Here is a 15,373-nt window from a genome sequence, read left to right as displayed (position 1 = left end):
ATGTGAACTCAATAAATAGACATCCATTTGAAAAAAACTATCCTTGTTTTATAGAACATTGATGAGAGTTTAATCAACTTTGAAACAACGAACAAATTATCTTATTTCTGGTTTATTGGTTGGTTCGTTTGTTGTTTTACGCCGCACTCAGCAATATTCCGGCTATATAATGCCGGTCTGTAAATAATCGAGTCTGGACCTGACAATCCAGTGATTGATATCATGACCATCTATCCACGCAATTGGGATCAATGACATGCTTCAACCAAGTTAGCGAGCCTGACCACCCGATCCCGTTAGTCGCCTCTTACGACAAGCATAGTCGCCTTTTACGGCAAGCATGGGTTGCTGAAGACCTATTCTCACCCGGATCTTCATGGGTCTCTTCAAGACATTATTAATATTGTGGTATGAGTATTTTTGTGCCAAAGGAGTCCGATTCAGGTAAAAGGAGACCGCGTAACCACAAAGAACGAAACTTTAGTGTGAGATATTTGAACCAATATTGTAAAGTCGTCTTTCTTCAACGTTGTCAGGGGCGGTCGGGTAGCCTAGTGGTTAAAGCGTTCGCTCGTCATGCCGAAAACCCGGGTTCGATTCCCGACATTGGTACAATGTGTGAAGCCCATTTCTGGTGTCCCCCGCCGTGATATTGCTGGAATATTGCTAAAAGCGGCGTAAAACCATACTCACTCATGCAACGTTGTCAAAGATATCTCAGGTACAAGTCATATAAGTTCCTGTTATGATATTGCGTTAATTTGGTGATATGGCATATCTTCCAGAAATAGAGGGGGCACGGGTGGCCAACTCGTCTAAAGCTCCGCGATTCGCTGTGCAGAGTTGCGTCCCTTGGGCGCGCCAGAAACCTATGATTGTGGGTTCGAATCCCGGTTCGCCCCGATAATGTTTCTAGGTTTGTAAGCACCATACCCGTGCTCGTGCGTTTCACCGAAGTGGTAAACGTCTGAGACCTGCATCACTTCGGTCTTTCCTCCCACATTAAGCTGACACGCCGTGATATAACTGGAATAATGTTAAAAGCGGCGTTAAACCCAACTCACTCACTCACTCCAGAAGTACATATCGTTGATTACTGGATGCTCTAGGTTGATATAAGGTAACTAACACTGCCTCAATCAGGAATGTCAGGGCACTAGATCATTACTCGTCTAATGATGGGGAAACATAAGCCAAATAACACTGATTTAATCAGGTAAATATCGGCCTGACCGGACAGGATGTCATATACGCAGGTATTAGCGGCGAAACATGAGTCAAATCAGGTGAATGCCACATTATCTGTTCGACAGGTTAATCTATTTAACTCCCACTTATTCTGTTCGTCATGCGTTTTCATCATTTATTTTGATTTATTATACAATATTTAACGATTCCGTTTCCATATCGATATTTGTGTGGGAACAGTTTGGTAACGCGGGATAAAACTCTAGTGAAATATATTGCTCCAACCCCGATTACCCAGTGAATCGTGGGCAGATTCGCCACAGCAACTTCGTTTGGGAAGTGATGTCACATTTAAGTCTCTTATTAGTGACTTCACATATACTGTCTCTCACACATGTGTGTTATTTGATTGGACGGCTATTTTTAAGATGCAGTGATTCAAATCGGTCTCAGAACGAAGCTCTGTCAGCTAGTCTGTCTTACAGACCCTGATACAAATATATATCAAATACAGCCCATGCAAGTCTATAATGTTTGGCAAGTCTAGATCACTGCAGTATCTGAAAATGAAGAGAGTCACTGGGCTCCTTTTTATTATATTTTTATTAAGATAACTGAACAACAGTTTTTTTATGTAAGATGTGTTCATTTCAGAGACTAGATGTTAGTCTACTCTGTCAGCAAATGGAATGAAATATAATACATTCACGCAACGACAAGCAGAGTAACAATAACCTATGTTTATTGATCATTGATGGCTCTCTTTTCTTGGTGTTAGCTCACATAATAGCGGACCGCCATTCTCGAACAGCGTTCACTTTTCAAACCTCTGTCCAAACCCTACATATTCTCCGTCTTGATCCAATTCATAAACCAACCCACGTTACTCCCTTCTTTCCTGCCATACCATAAGTGAGATGAGGTGAAAAGGGGTTTAACGTCGCGTCCAAGATTATTGCACTCATACAGCGACGTGCATGCACGTGTGTATTCTTGTACAAGTTCGGACTGATGCCGATTTATAGTGCTAGCCCACTGAGATACCTTGCCGCAGATTAACATGAATACCCCACTCAGACACAGTATACTGGCTCCAGGTCGTCCTTGTTTTAGCACCTTAATGCCGAGCGCCAGACAGGGTAACAAACAAGTACCATCTTGGAACGTCTTTTGGTATGACGCAGCTGGGGATCGAACCCCGGACCTTCCGCTCTCCGGGTGGACGATCTACCACTAGACCACGGAGGCGGTCCTAACCATAAGTAGAGCCATTGATGTCTTACCTTCCCACATAATGTCCACCAGTGAAGTGCATGATATATCCTTAATCACACATCTCTGCAGCTACTTCATGTAACTATTGAGTGGAAATAGCACAAAAAAGCACACAAATTCCCATCCACTAGTGCAGTGATGAGAATACATGTGCTTCGTGTTATCTTTGTACAAATTGATTACATGGTGCTGTTTTTTAATGCCAGAAGTAACAGGCATGTCAAGAGTGGCATAGTTTGTAGGTGAAGTAACCATTACTGTTTCGATTTAGAGTGAGTGAGTGAGTGAGTATGGTTTAAGCCGCTTTTAGCAATATTCCAGCAATATAACGGCGGGGGACACAAGAAATGGGCTTCACACATTGTACCCAAGTCGGGAATCGAACCCTGGTCTTTGGCGTGACGAGCTAACGCTTTAACCACTAGTCTACCCGCCCGCCGCTGCCCGTGAAGAGACGGGTTAGGATTGAATCTGAGCAACCAAAGTTTGGGACTAACGGGATTGGGTGGTCAGGCTTGCTTAAGGCATGTCATCGTGTCCCAAATGCAAACATCGATGCTTATGATGTTAATCACTGGATTGTCTTGTCTAGACTAGATTATTTCCAAACCACGGCCATATCGCTGGAATATTGCTGAATGAGGGGTTAAACAACAAACAACTTAATGTCCTGTACTGAACCTCCACGGGCTCTCTCTTGCCACCTTGCCCAACCCAGACACACACACAGACGCACACACAGACACACACACACACACACACGCACACGCACACGCACACACACACACACATGCACACACTCTCACCCTCTCTCACACACTCACACTTACACTCTCACATTTACACACACACTCTCACACTCACACACACTCTCTCACACTTACACTCACACTCACACACACACACACACTCACACACATACACACACTCACACACACACACACACACACACACACACACACACACACACACACACACACACACACACACACACACACACTCACACACACACTCACACACACACTCACACACATACACATACATACATACTATTTGGTCTGAATAGTACGCAATCCATAAGAAGATGAATGACACACACCATCTTCCCATCGCCCCATCACGTCTCATCACTGTGCTTTAAGAGAGGTGCCATTAACGGGCAGTGCTAGTTCACGTCAAGAGCTCTACCACGGAACTGTCGGTCTTTATTTCCACTACTACGGTATATCCTTCAAGAAATGAACCCATGTGGCGGTTGCATGTATGCAGGCAGTGTGGCTGGTTTGGATCTGTGTGTAGCGCTGGGCAGGTCCCACTCAAGGGATTACGAAGGTGAACGCTAACAGCTGAGTGCGATGGTGGTGCAGAGACCGTAACGAGCGGCGTCATCCACAACACAGAGACGATTTATCAGTGTGTTAATAGGCACAACCCTTCAACATATCTCCTATCACATTCATCATACTTCTTCCCAAAGATTTCAAATTTACATATGCCGATTACGTTAATCATATGCTCCAGAACCAGACATAAGACCCGAATGTAAAGCAGAATCGATCTTTCATTATAATCTGTGGCTTCGTATGCGTAAGTAGCTGGTTATGAAAGAATAAGCTGAACCTGTATAACCATGAAAGTGTTAAAAAGAGTTAGTCAATATCAAAATTCCTAATATGCTGAATGGCAATAAACCGTTCTCACAAATGACAATGGTCAGATATAGTTAGCTTAATCTCCAGAAAAACAGGAATTTTAATCTTAAGGTGTGCTCCATTTATATTTTTGGGGAAAAAATAACATCCTACAGTTTTATAATGCCATTCTTTATGTAACCATCTGTCCCTTAAGTTTTCACATTAAGATTATCTGAGAGTATTGCCACAAATAATCGTTTGAATAACATAGACTGTCCTCCTAGAAAAGTATTTTACATGCGCTGTGGGCCATCTTCCACATATTTAATACCTCAAGAGAGCAGGTACGGTTTAACGAATCAATATTAATATCTTTAATGTTCATTTACATTGTAATTGTACATTTGAAATGTTGAAATACTTACGCAGTACTACCGATAAGCAGCGTATTGCAAAAGTGGTTGTTGCGTACAAATACGCATGAACAAACTCGCAATGATCTAATAATAATAACACTGTGCCTATTGACCCACGGTTGCCTTTTCAGAGGTAGACCTGTCTGTCTTTACATATATTTTTATTGATCGATGCAGGTAGCATGTATATATACAGTCTACTTCAGTTAATAATGCAAGAACGCGCTACGTCTCGCTTATTGTAACACGTATTGCTGTTGTGAGCGTATGTGATATATGATACACTAAGGCATCACATGGAGAGATGCAAATTGGAGTCACTAGAAACAGCGTTTAAAACAGAATATTGTTGAAAGAAGGTTCACTTATTAGTTTCAAAATACCCATTAGATTGGCCCCAAGGTAAAAAAATATATTGAATACACAAAGAAAGCCAATACCCAATGTGAATGATAACACATTGGTAGATATACAACTCAATGACTCAAGAATAACCGGAGCCTTGAATTTGTATAAGTTATAATAAGACATCATTAGGATGCTACAATCAGTGGTAAGTCTGGACTTGATATGACAGTCTTCTTGTCTCCTTCCGGAAATACTTGATACACTTACAGTCATACGGACATTACTACTTTCAGTTATCTTAAGCAGGAAATAGCGATTAATGAATGAAATATATCAGGTAAGATACGAATTATATGTTGTGATAACCCACGCCATGCCGCCATACAAGCGAGTTATTCTTAGTTATCAAAGTCCCTAGTGATTGTTTCTCTTAGCCCGTGTGTAAACTTCCGATACGATATAAGCAATATCACATTACTAAGTACACATGACAACGTGGAATGCTCCATGTAGATTTTTGTTATAATAACTGCTTGACTAACATCTGGCGCTTGGAATCTTGATGAAATTTTCGCACTCAATATTTTTTTCCAACCTTAACATTTCGAAGATTAGTTTCCTCCAGTCTAGCCGAAATAGGATAAAAAAGAACTGTTGAGAGGACCATTACATTGTATTGATTCCCGACCGAGGTTTCCTATAATCTAGCTCGAGCGTGTGCGTCACAATGCGGTTTACATGTGCGCTCTCTCACAATAGTCCAGTTCAATAAACTATTAGCCTTATTTTAAGGCGCAGTCACAATCTCAACCACTCACGTCGCACGCGATCTGTGCAGACTTTGCCGATAATGTTTACCTCGGAGCTAACGTGTGTCCAGCATCAAGGTCTGTGGTTACAAGCTAGCTTTGCACTGGCCATTCAGTAGGTGCCCCGACCTCACTTTAGATAGTCTGGATTCAGATCTCAACGTGGGCAACGTGACGTCTTGAATATGCTTTGATAATGTCATGATTTGCATGTAATTTATATATTGGTTCAATATCCATCAACAGACCTGTATTGTAGGTGCACGTAAAAAGTCTATATGCACTCTCAAGTCTCGTCATAAATGTATGTGTGGACTCATTCTGATGTTGGTAAGGTCAAATTTCTGCTGACATTTTTTCAAATGCATACAGTACGTTGTAAATATTCTGCTCAGCTCAATACGTAGGTATGGGTATATGTTGTTGGAAATGACACATCTCAGCATTTCTGTTTGTTGTGATGACAAACTATATTTATATGAAAATATAAAATCAATATCTGACGCGATTGAAAAAATCTACGTGCCGGAACTACTTTCTGTATGTTTTTTACCTCAAGGTCATGTCGATCACCAAGAAAACATGCTTAAAACATTATCTTTTCTTGTCATTTAACTCGTTTGTTTCCTCTCGTGACCTGACTGAGTATTGAATTTTGTTTGGTCACGAGATGACATAGCGATGTTGTTTGACAAAAGCCACATAAAAGCCAAAGTATACTTTGCATCAAACAGATACAATACCTTTAATTATAATTTTTTATCTCATATATCCAATATCTTTGTTAAGAGGTCCTTGACCTGCTGGTAGAGCGGAAGGGCCGGGGTTCGATACTCTGCCGGGTCATACCAAAAGACGTTAAATTATGGTACTTGTTGTTACCCTGCCTAGCTCGCATTCAGGGTCTAAAACAAGGACTGGTCGGCTCGGAGTCAGTATACTGTTCCTGGGTGTTCATGTTAAACTGTGGCATGGTATCTCAGTGGGCTAGCACTGGAACATCGACATTAGTTTTAACTAGTACAAGCAACCACACGCACACGTGCATGCACGACGCTATGAGTGCAATAATTTTGGATTCGACGTTAAACCCCATTTCACCTCATCTTACCACCACATGTAGAGGTATATTATAGATATGAAGGCCAAAGCTCTATCATTGCATTCAAAGTACATGTATTCATTTAAATATTCATATGTACCCTATTGTAGGCAGGCCAAATTATAGGTTATAATTCCATACATCATATATAATGATCCTTGCAGTACCTCTGTGTAGGCATACATCCTAGATGGACGCCTGGGTATTGAAAGCAGTTAGTGTTGCCACAAACACATAACATCAAGGACAGGATACATTTCTCATGTGGATAATGTGTTGGCATATCATCACGGAACTGTGTTATATTATCAACAATGATGACTTAAACACTCACACTCACTCTCTCATACACACACACACTCACTGTCACTCAAACTCACACACACACTCACTCTCACACACACACACACTGTCACACTCACACACACACTCACTGTCACACTCACATTCACACTCACACTCTCTCACACTCACACCCACTCACTCAAACTCACTCTCACACACACTCACTGTCACACTCACTCTCACACACACACTCACTCTCACACTCACACACTCACTGTGACACTCACTCCCACTCTCACACATTCACATTCACACTCACACTTACACTCACACTCACCCACAACCACACCCACACTCACACTCACCCACTTACACTCACACACTCACACTCTAACTCACACACTCACCCCCCACACACTCTCACTCTCTCTCTCTCTCTCTCTCTCTCTCTCTCTCTCTCTCTCTCTCTCTCTCACACACACACACACACACACACACACACACACACACACACATACACACGGTAGAACTAAACCTGGCTGACATGATATTGCATCATACTTCGATGGAATTTGGTCCACATCAGTCTCTATGATGCCTTGGTGAAACTCAAAGTAGAGACAATTTATGGGTAATAACTTTATTTACTGTAAAGGCGACGTTTCGGTATAATAGATCCATATACCGGTGTCAGCCTGCCGTTAACAACGATATAAGGATCTATAACGAAACGTCGCCTCTACAGTAAATAAAGAATCTGTAATCCATAAATTTCCTCTACTTTGCCATCCGTCAAGTTCTAAGTCATGCCGATCAAGCAATTTGAACTCACTCACTAGTTCCTATATGAATGTGTATGAATTATATAAATATTAACCATATGTTTGAAACCATATGTAAATTTTTTGTCACAAAACACACAAGCTGGTTAATATGAACATCCAAACATGAATATTGTGTGAATTACGTTGGGCTGGTTCAGGGCGCTTCTGTTAACGTCATGTTATCTTCCCTGCCTCCTCACAGCACATCTAAGTGATGCTGACAGCTACGCTAAGTCAGTGTTTCATGTATTCATCCGCCGGCTTATATAATGTCTCACATTTATATGTAGTCTGCAGTTAACTTCCATAACCCTAAACCGTGTGGGATTTAGTGTGATGTCTAAAAAACCCTGCACATCTAATTATTAAAACCTTCCGCGGTAAGTACAGTTGAGGTTGCAAACTCCTCTCTTTTGTGTGTTCTGTGCTTTGGCATACAGACTCTGTTCTGGAAGAGGCTGCAGAGTTTTAGAATGCTGATGCCCTTCCGGTCCTGATGTTCATGATCACGCAATCTGCTCATACAGTTTTGTTGAGACAGTGTTTATGGTTCCTACATGTTGTAACTGTAAATGGGTGTGGACATCAATGTCATTCCTCGTCCATAAGGATGTCAACCGGTCTTCCTTTTCTCTCTGATTCACGCTACGCTGTCGATGTAGATGTAAATATCGATATGTACACGGTACATGGTACTTTGTGTACGTGAAGACTCGTACCACGCTGTCGTACTTGATAAGTGACACGGTAGTTGGATGTTTTGTCGTTTACGAACACGCAAACACTAGAAGATGCTACGCTGTCGTTGTGGATGAAGATGGCAACACGATGCTACTGGGTATACGTCCAAGCAAGCACGCCAAGGCTGAGGCATCTCTGTCTTTGTAAGAGACAGGCAAAACGCTGTATTCTACTGGGTACACGTCAAGCACACTTGAAGGCTGAGGCACCTCTGTCTGTGTAAGAGACAGGCAACATGCTGTATGCTACTGGGTATACGTCAAGCACACCAAGGCTGAGACATCTCTGTCGGTGTAGAGGAGACAGACAAGACGCTGTATGCTACTGGGTATACGTCAAGCACACCAAGGCTGAGACATCTCTGTCGGTGTAGAGGAGACAGACAAGACGCTGTATGCTACTGGGTATACGTCAAGCACACCAAGGCTGAGACATCTCTGTCGGTGTAGAGGAGACAGACAAGACGCTGTATGCTACTGGGTACACGTCAAGCACACCACGGCTGAGACGTCTCTGTCGGTGTAGAGGAGACAGGCAAAACGCTGCACGCTACTGGGTATACGTCAAGCACACCACTGCCGGTGTAGGAGAACATGATGTATGCCAGTGGGCACACGTCAAGCACACCACTGCCGGTGTAGGAGAACATGATGTATGCCAGTGGGCACACGTCAACCACACCACGGCTACGGCACCTCTAGATCTGTCGGTGTAGGAGGAGACGGGCAACATATTGTATTCTACTTAATATACATCTACTTAATATTCCCCCCCCCCCCCCCCTCAGCCGGGACACATTTGTCGTTGTAGAAGGAGACAGGCAACAGGCTGTAGGCTACTGAGTATACGTGACTCAAGCACGCCAAGGCTCACATTACTCTGTCATTGTAGATGGCAATAGGTAACACGTCTACATGCAATGCCATGTACGTCCCCTCAAGCATAACACGGGTCACACTGGTTTGTCTGTGTAGATCGAGAGAGGTAAAATAATGCACACTGCGTCATGTACATCAACGAAAGAGCAGCATAACCATGAAGTCATTGAGAGAAGTGTGTCTTACGCTAATGTCAGCAGTATTACAACTTTTGCAGCTTCCGCATACATCGGACACAAAATTCAGTGGCTGAGTGGATGAGTGGCTGATTCGTTTCACAACATGACATGCTAAACAGACATGATAACAGTTGAGTGTGCAACTCTTTGACATGTATTCATGTCATTCAGGTCACCTAACGCTACTTACTCCACGCATTTGCCTATATTCTACTCATTGAGGGAAGACGCGTGAAGGTCCGGGGTAGAATAGGTCTTCAGCAACCCATGCTTGCCGCAAAAGGCGACTATGCTTGTCGTTACAGGCGACTAACGGGATCGGGTGGTCATTCTCGCTGACTTGGTTGATTCATGTCATCGTAACCCAATTGAGTCGATCGATGCTCATGATGTCAATCCCTGGATTGTCCGGTCCAGACTCGATTATTCTTACAGACAGCCGCCATATAGCTGGGATATTGCTGAGTGCGGCGTTAAACAACAAACAAACCAAACAAACAAATCATAGAGAGAAGTTAATGTAATTGAACTACTTTCTTTATAAAAGTGTAATGACTTCCAACGGAAGCTGTGATGTGTACCCGCGTAGTGATACGCGTCTGAGTATAGTCTCAAAAATGGCGCTGTATGAACCTCTCTGAAAATAAAACCTGACTGATTACACAACGACTCCTCAGATCATTACAGCTGACGGTATGAATAGTGTAAATTCCGGTCATGTTATTTTTGAGTTAATCCTGAAAATTAGTATATATAGCGAGCAGGATATGAAAACATGCAGTGGGTGAAAATGAACAATTTTGCCCAGTGGAACATTAACAATCGGTCGATATCAGGACAAAAACATCCTGCCCACGACGAGTACCGAACAAAAACGGCGGCAAAGTGAGAGTTTTTAACATGGCTCGTTTTGAACTATGTGATCAAACGAGTTGTGGAATTAAAGGAACTGAATAATTCAACATTATTCATCCAACAACAATATGACTGATTCCCTCTTATCCATGAAATGGGGTTCGGCGTACATAACGGAAGCCTTACGTCTTTTTAACAGAAACGTTTCTCGAAAAAGAAGGGGCTCCTCAAATCCCGTATATCCTTCGAGGCGTGGAAGATGAAGGGGTCAAACTATAGAACCCGTGGACATTAATTGAAAAACAACAAAGAAATCCATTACGCATTTGGAATTGTTTTGAAGAGCAATTAGAACTACATAATTGCACGACTGAAGTTACACTATAACTATCAAGGCAAGATGAATTTCTTGGTAATTTTGTTACCAGATCTCGCAATTAAATATGCCAGAAACACACAGTGAACGAGTATTAGACAGACCTAGCATCAGCACCCATACCCATACATGATTTCCAAAATTCTCTCCTGGCCAAAATGGGTATAAGTTAGATCAAGCCCTAAAACTAGGCAGAACTTTTGAACTCTTCAAAGTGTACAAGAGCATGGGCACAGAAATAAACACGACAACGATCAATTCCATAGTCTCAACTGTTCCATGTTCCAAGAGGATCAAAAAGTAAATGTCCAACCTTCTCGAAATGTGACGAAGGAGGTATCACGGGACATTGGCAGAGATGGTGTTTACGTAACAAACACAATAATCAACTCTCAAGAACAACTGGTAGATCATGACAGGGACGCGGACGTCGATCCCATTCACGAGAAAGACAAGACAACCACGATCAAGGACAGTGAGTGGGTGAGTGAGTTTGGTTTTGCGCCGCTTTTGGCAATGTTCCAGCAATATCACGGCGTGGGACACCAGAAAAGGGCTCATTGTACCCATGGCGGGAGTCAACCCGGGTCTTCGGCGTGACGAGCGAACGCTTTAACCACTAGGCTACCCGGCCGCGCCAAGATCAAGGAGTGAAGGCAGGTGACTAGGCCGAAATCAACGAATATCCAAGCAATAGTCACAAGAGTCGGGAAGATTCTGCATGTACAATGAGAACTTAACGAGATGGAAGACCAATCCGTCATAACGAAGGTCGAAGAACAACACGATTGGTGCACCAGCTCAGCTTTCTATACAAAATCCAACAGGTCTCTGAGGCAGGTGACTAGGCCGAAATCAACGAACTTCCAAACAATAGTCACACGAGTCGGGAACATTCAACATGTACAATGAGAATTTAACGAGATGGAAGACCAATCCGTCATAACGAAGGTCAAAGAACACCACGATTGGTTCAGCTTTCTGTACAAAATCCAAAAGGTCTCTGAGGATACGTTTACATCTTGTATTAATGCATTAATATAACACTGTACATTTCTGTGATAGCTTATATACCCATTTTGAGTGATTTTCCTTCCTTGTGACTGATCCATCTTACTGACGTGAAGATTCCGGGGTAGAATAGGTCTTCAGCAACCCATGCTTGCCGTAAAAGGCGACCATGCTTGTCGTAAGAGGCAACTAACGGGATCGGGTGGTCAGGCTCGCTGACTTGGTTGATACATGTCATCGATCCCAATTGCGTGGATCGATGCTCATGATTTCAATCACTGGATTGTCTGGTCCAGACTCGATTATTTACAGACCGCTGTCATACAGCTGCAATATTGCATAGTGCGGCGTTAAACAACCAGCCAACCAACCAACAACCATCTTACTGATATGTCTCTCTACATATCCACTATTTAACAACTGTAAGTGTTCAAAGTTTGTTTGCGTGTTCTAGAACGTGAGCTACAGGATACCTCATTACCACAGAGGCTAGATACCAATCCTTCACGAATGGCACAGTTAGAACCTACCTTCCAAACAGCGTCTGAACACACACCGACATGTAAAGTGTGTTTGCTTGGTAAAGATAGACATGTTGAGGTGTCTGGAGAGTGTTTGGTACTGGTCTTGTGTCAGCAGTGGAGAATGGATGGGCGTTATCTCCAATGGTAGACTTGTTGACACTTCTCTCAAATACCTGTGCTCGAGTTTCACGTTGTTTTGCACTACGGATGTAGTGAGGGTCTCCGGGGTTAATCTTACCGATACATTCTGGATAAGTCCTGAGACTAACAAAAATATTCCATGTATTTCGGTCCTCTTCCGACACTTGAGAATCAGTCCCATGTTAGTTATGTCTCTATTCACACTCAGAATGTTGCTTAACTGCATGTTTCCAGAAAGTAATCAGTTTGTTGCAAATTGTGCGCCAGAACCCGGAAGTATAGTCATAAATGTACAGTTTACCCTAAGCAAAACACACCGAGACGTGACTTATCAACACATTGTACATTCCTTTCCAAATCGACTAAATAAACACAAGAAAACGTTATTTTGGTATTCACTCGCAATTAACAGCTCATTAATGATCGGGTGAAGAGTTTTATTTAGGAGAGGCCTGTGATTTTCTGTATCTTGATAATAATGAGTTATTACTATAAAATGTGTACCCTTGATCACACAAACGTACTCGAGATACACAAATGTTGCATATTGTTTTATTGACTATACAGCATGTCCCTGTGAACGATTGTTATTTTATTCTTTGTATTTTATCATTTCTTTTTTTTAGACTAATCATTATTTGCCAGCATTTTCAGGAACAGTTGAAAACATTATTCGATTCCTTACATTGGTGTAAACTGTTCAAGCCTGAAAAGCGGCTTTCTTCGCGATGTTATTGCATGCATTTTGCTGTACAAACGAGTTAAACCCAACTCATTCACTCACTCAATATTTGAAGCAGGTTAATCTAAATCGAAGGGGCAGTCGGATAGCCCAGTGGTTAAAGCGTTCGCTCGTCACGCCGAAGACCAGGGTTCGATTCCCGACATGGGTACTATGTGTGAAGCCCATTTCTGGTGTCCCTCGCCGTGATATTGCTGGAATATTGCTAAAAGCGGCGAAAAACCATAATCACTCACTCACTCACTCTAAATCGAAACAGTAATGGTCACTTCACCTACAAACTATGCCACTCTTGACATGCCTGTTACTTGTGGCATTAAAAAACAGCACCATGTAATCAATTTGTACAAAGATAACACGAAGCACATGTATTTCTCATCACTGCACTAGTGGATGGGAATTTGTGTGCTTTTTTTGTGCTATTTCCACTCAATAGTTACATGAAGTAGCTGCAGAGATGTGTGATTAAGGATATATCATGCACTTCACTGGTGGCTCTCGGGTTGCATTTACTTGATGCGGGCTGTCATCTGTGAATAACCCCTTTCGCATGGCGTCCTTCAGGAATCAGCATCTTCCCTTAGTTTTCATTCATGTAACATAGTACTGTCGATACCCCAACAAAACTCATTTTTTTCTATCCTATAATTCGATCGGGGAAGAAGATGGATAATGTATTAAACATGTTACAGCCTTAAAACTATTTTGAAAGTATCAGAGTCACAGTTGGGAATAAAAGCTCAAATGTGTCTTATCAACTGAAAACATAACACTCGTACACATACTGTGCGCCACGCAGTAATGTTCGAATCGATTCTTACCTCATAGTGACTTAAAAAGGACGTAAGGTAATGAAGTAGATAAAGTGTGAGTGATATTCCCTTGGAGAGCAATAGATGGATAATACACGCGACTGATATTTCGACAGGGAAACAAATTTAGTGTTTTCCTCGATTGATATGCACATGCGTACGTTCTATTTCCTTTTCATTTCCCATATCTATTATTAATAAAACCTGTATCTCACAGGAGTAAAGTTACACCCGTTCTTTGGCAATGGCCCATGAACGGTTTCCTTGACTCTTTGTCACATGATTTAATAGTTATGTCCTGTGTGGCAGAGAGATTACATAGCCATGGGTTCACACGGTACCCAGATGTACACATAGGTCACCTTTTAGGCTGAACAAGTATTTGCAATATTGCATGTTGCCTTGTTTACTGGAAATATATTGTGTTCTAAAAAGACTTAGTCAAGATTATTTTTGTGTACTTTAGAGACAGGGGACTCTGCGAACATACGCTCAATAATGACGTGGTCATCAACTGGTCTAAAACTTCTGAAAAGTAGCGATATAGGTGTTTATGTCGATAGGCCTGTAGTTCATTGTCATAATATTCTGTATGTTCTTGTTTTGACATTTCGTGAAAGATTTTTCCGACGATTATTTAGTTTGTGACATAATGTCATCCCGAGTTTCAATGCGAACGTTTTAGGACAAGGGGGAGTCATGAGAGATTGATTTGTTTTGTTTCAGGATGGTCTGAAGAGGCGTATGGAGACACTGAAAAAGAGTATCATGGAGGCGAGCGTGGCTGTGGACACTGAGAAGCAAAAGAACGTCAGTCTGTTACAGGACATCTTCCCACCAGAGATTGCCCAGAAACTGTGGCGAGGTAGGTTGTTTTCTGCGATGTAGGTACACTAGATTCTTACGGGACATCTTCCCACCAGAGATTGCCCAGGAACTGTGGCGAGGTAGGTTGTTTTCTGCAATGTAGGTACACTAGATTCTTACGGGACATCTTCCCACCAGAGATTGCCCAGAAACTGTGGCGAGGTAGGTTGTTTTCTGCGATGTAGGTACACTAGATTCTTAAGGGACATGTTACCGCCAGGTGTTGCGCAGAAACTGTGCCGAGGTAGGTTGTTTTCTGTGATGTTGGTACACTAGATTCTTACGGGACATGTTACCACCAGGTGTTGCCCTGAAACTGCGGCGAGGTAGCTTGTTTTCTGTAATGTAGGTACACTAGATTCTTAC

General features: G+C 42.3%; 1 protein-coding gene across 1 annotated transcript in view; it reads left to right on the top strand.

Moving 5' to 3' along the window:
- Nucleotides 1-15,373, top strand: part of LOC139449724 (guanylate cyclase soluble subunit alpha-2-like) — a 105,355-nt gene that overhangs the window by 68,165 nt on the left and 21,817 nt on the right. Inside the window, exon 6 of the mRNA XM_071231238.1 lies at nt 14,867-15,005. Coding sequence (XP_071087339.1) covers nt 14,867-15,005 — 139 coding nt within the window. The remainder of the gene's footprint in view (nt 1-14,866; nt 15,006-15,373) is intronic.

The sequence above is a fragment of the Haliotis cracherodii genome, unplaced genomic scaffold, assembly GCF_022045235.1.
Source record: "Haliotis cracherodii isolate W230 unplaced genomic scaffold, xgHalCrac1.p SCAF_8, whole genome shotgun sequence".
Lineage (NCBI taxonomy): Eukaryota > Metazoa > Mollusca > Gastropoda > Lepetellida > Haliotidae > Haliotis > Haliotis cracherodii.
The sequence above is the reverse complement of the archived record's forward strand: the minus strand, read 5'-3'. Positions and strand labels throughout refer to the sequence as shown.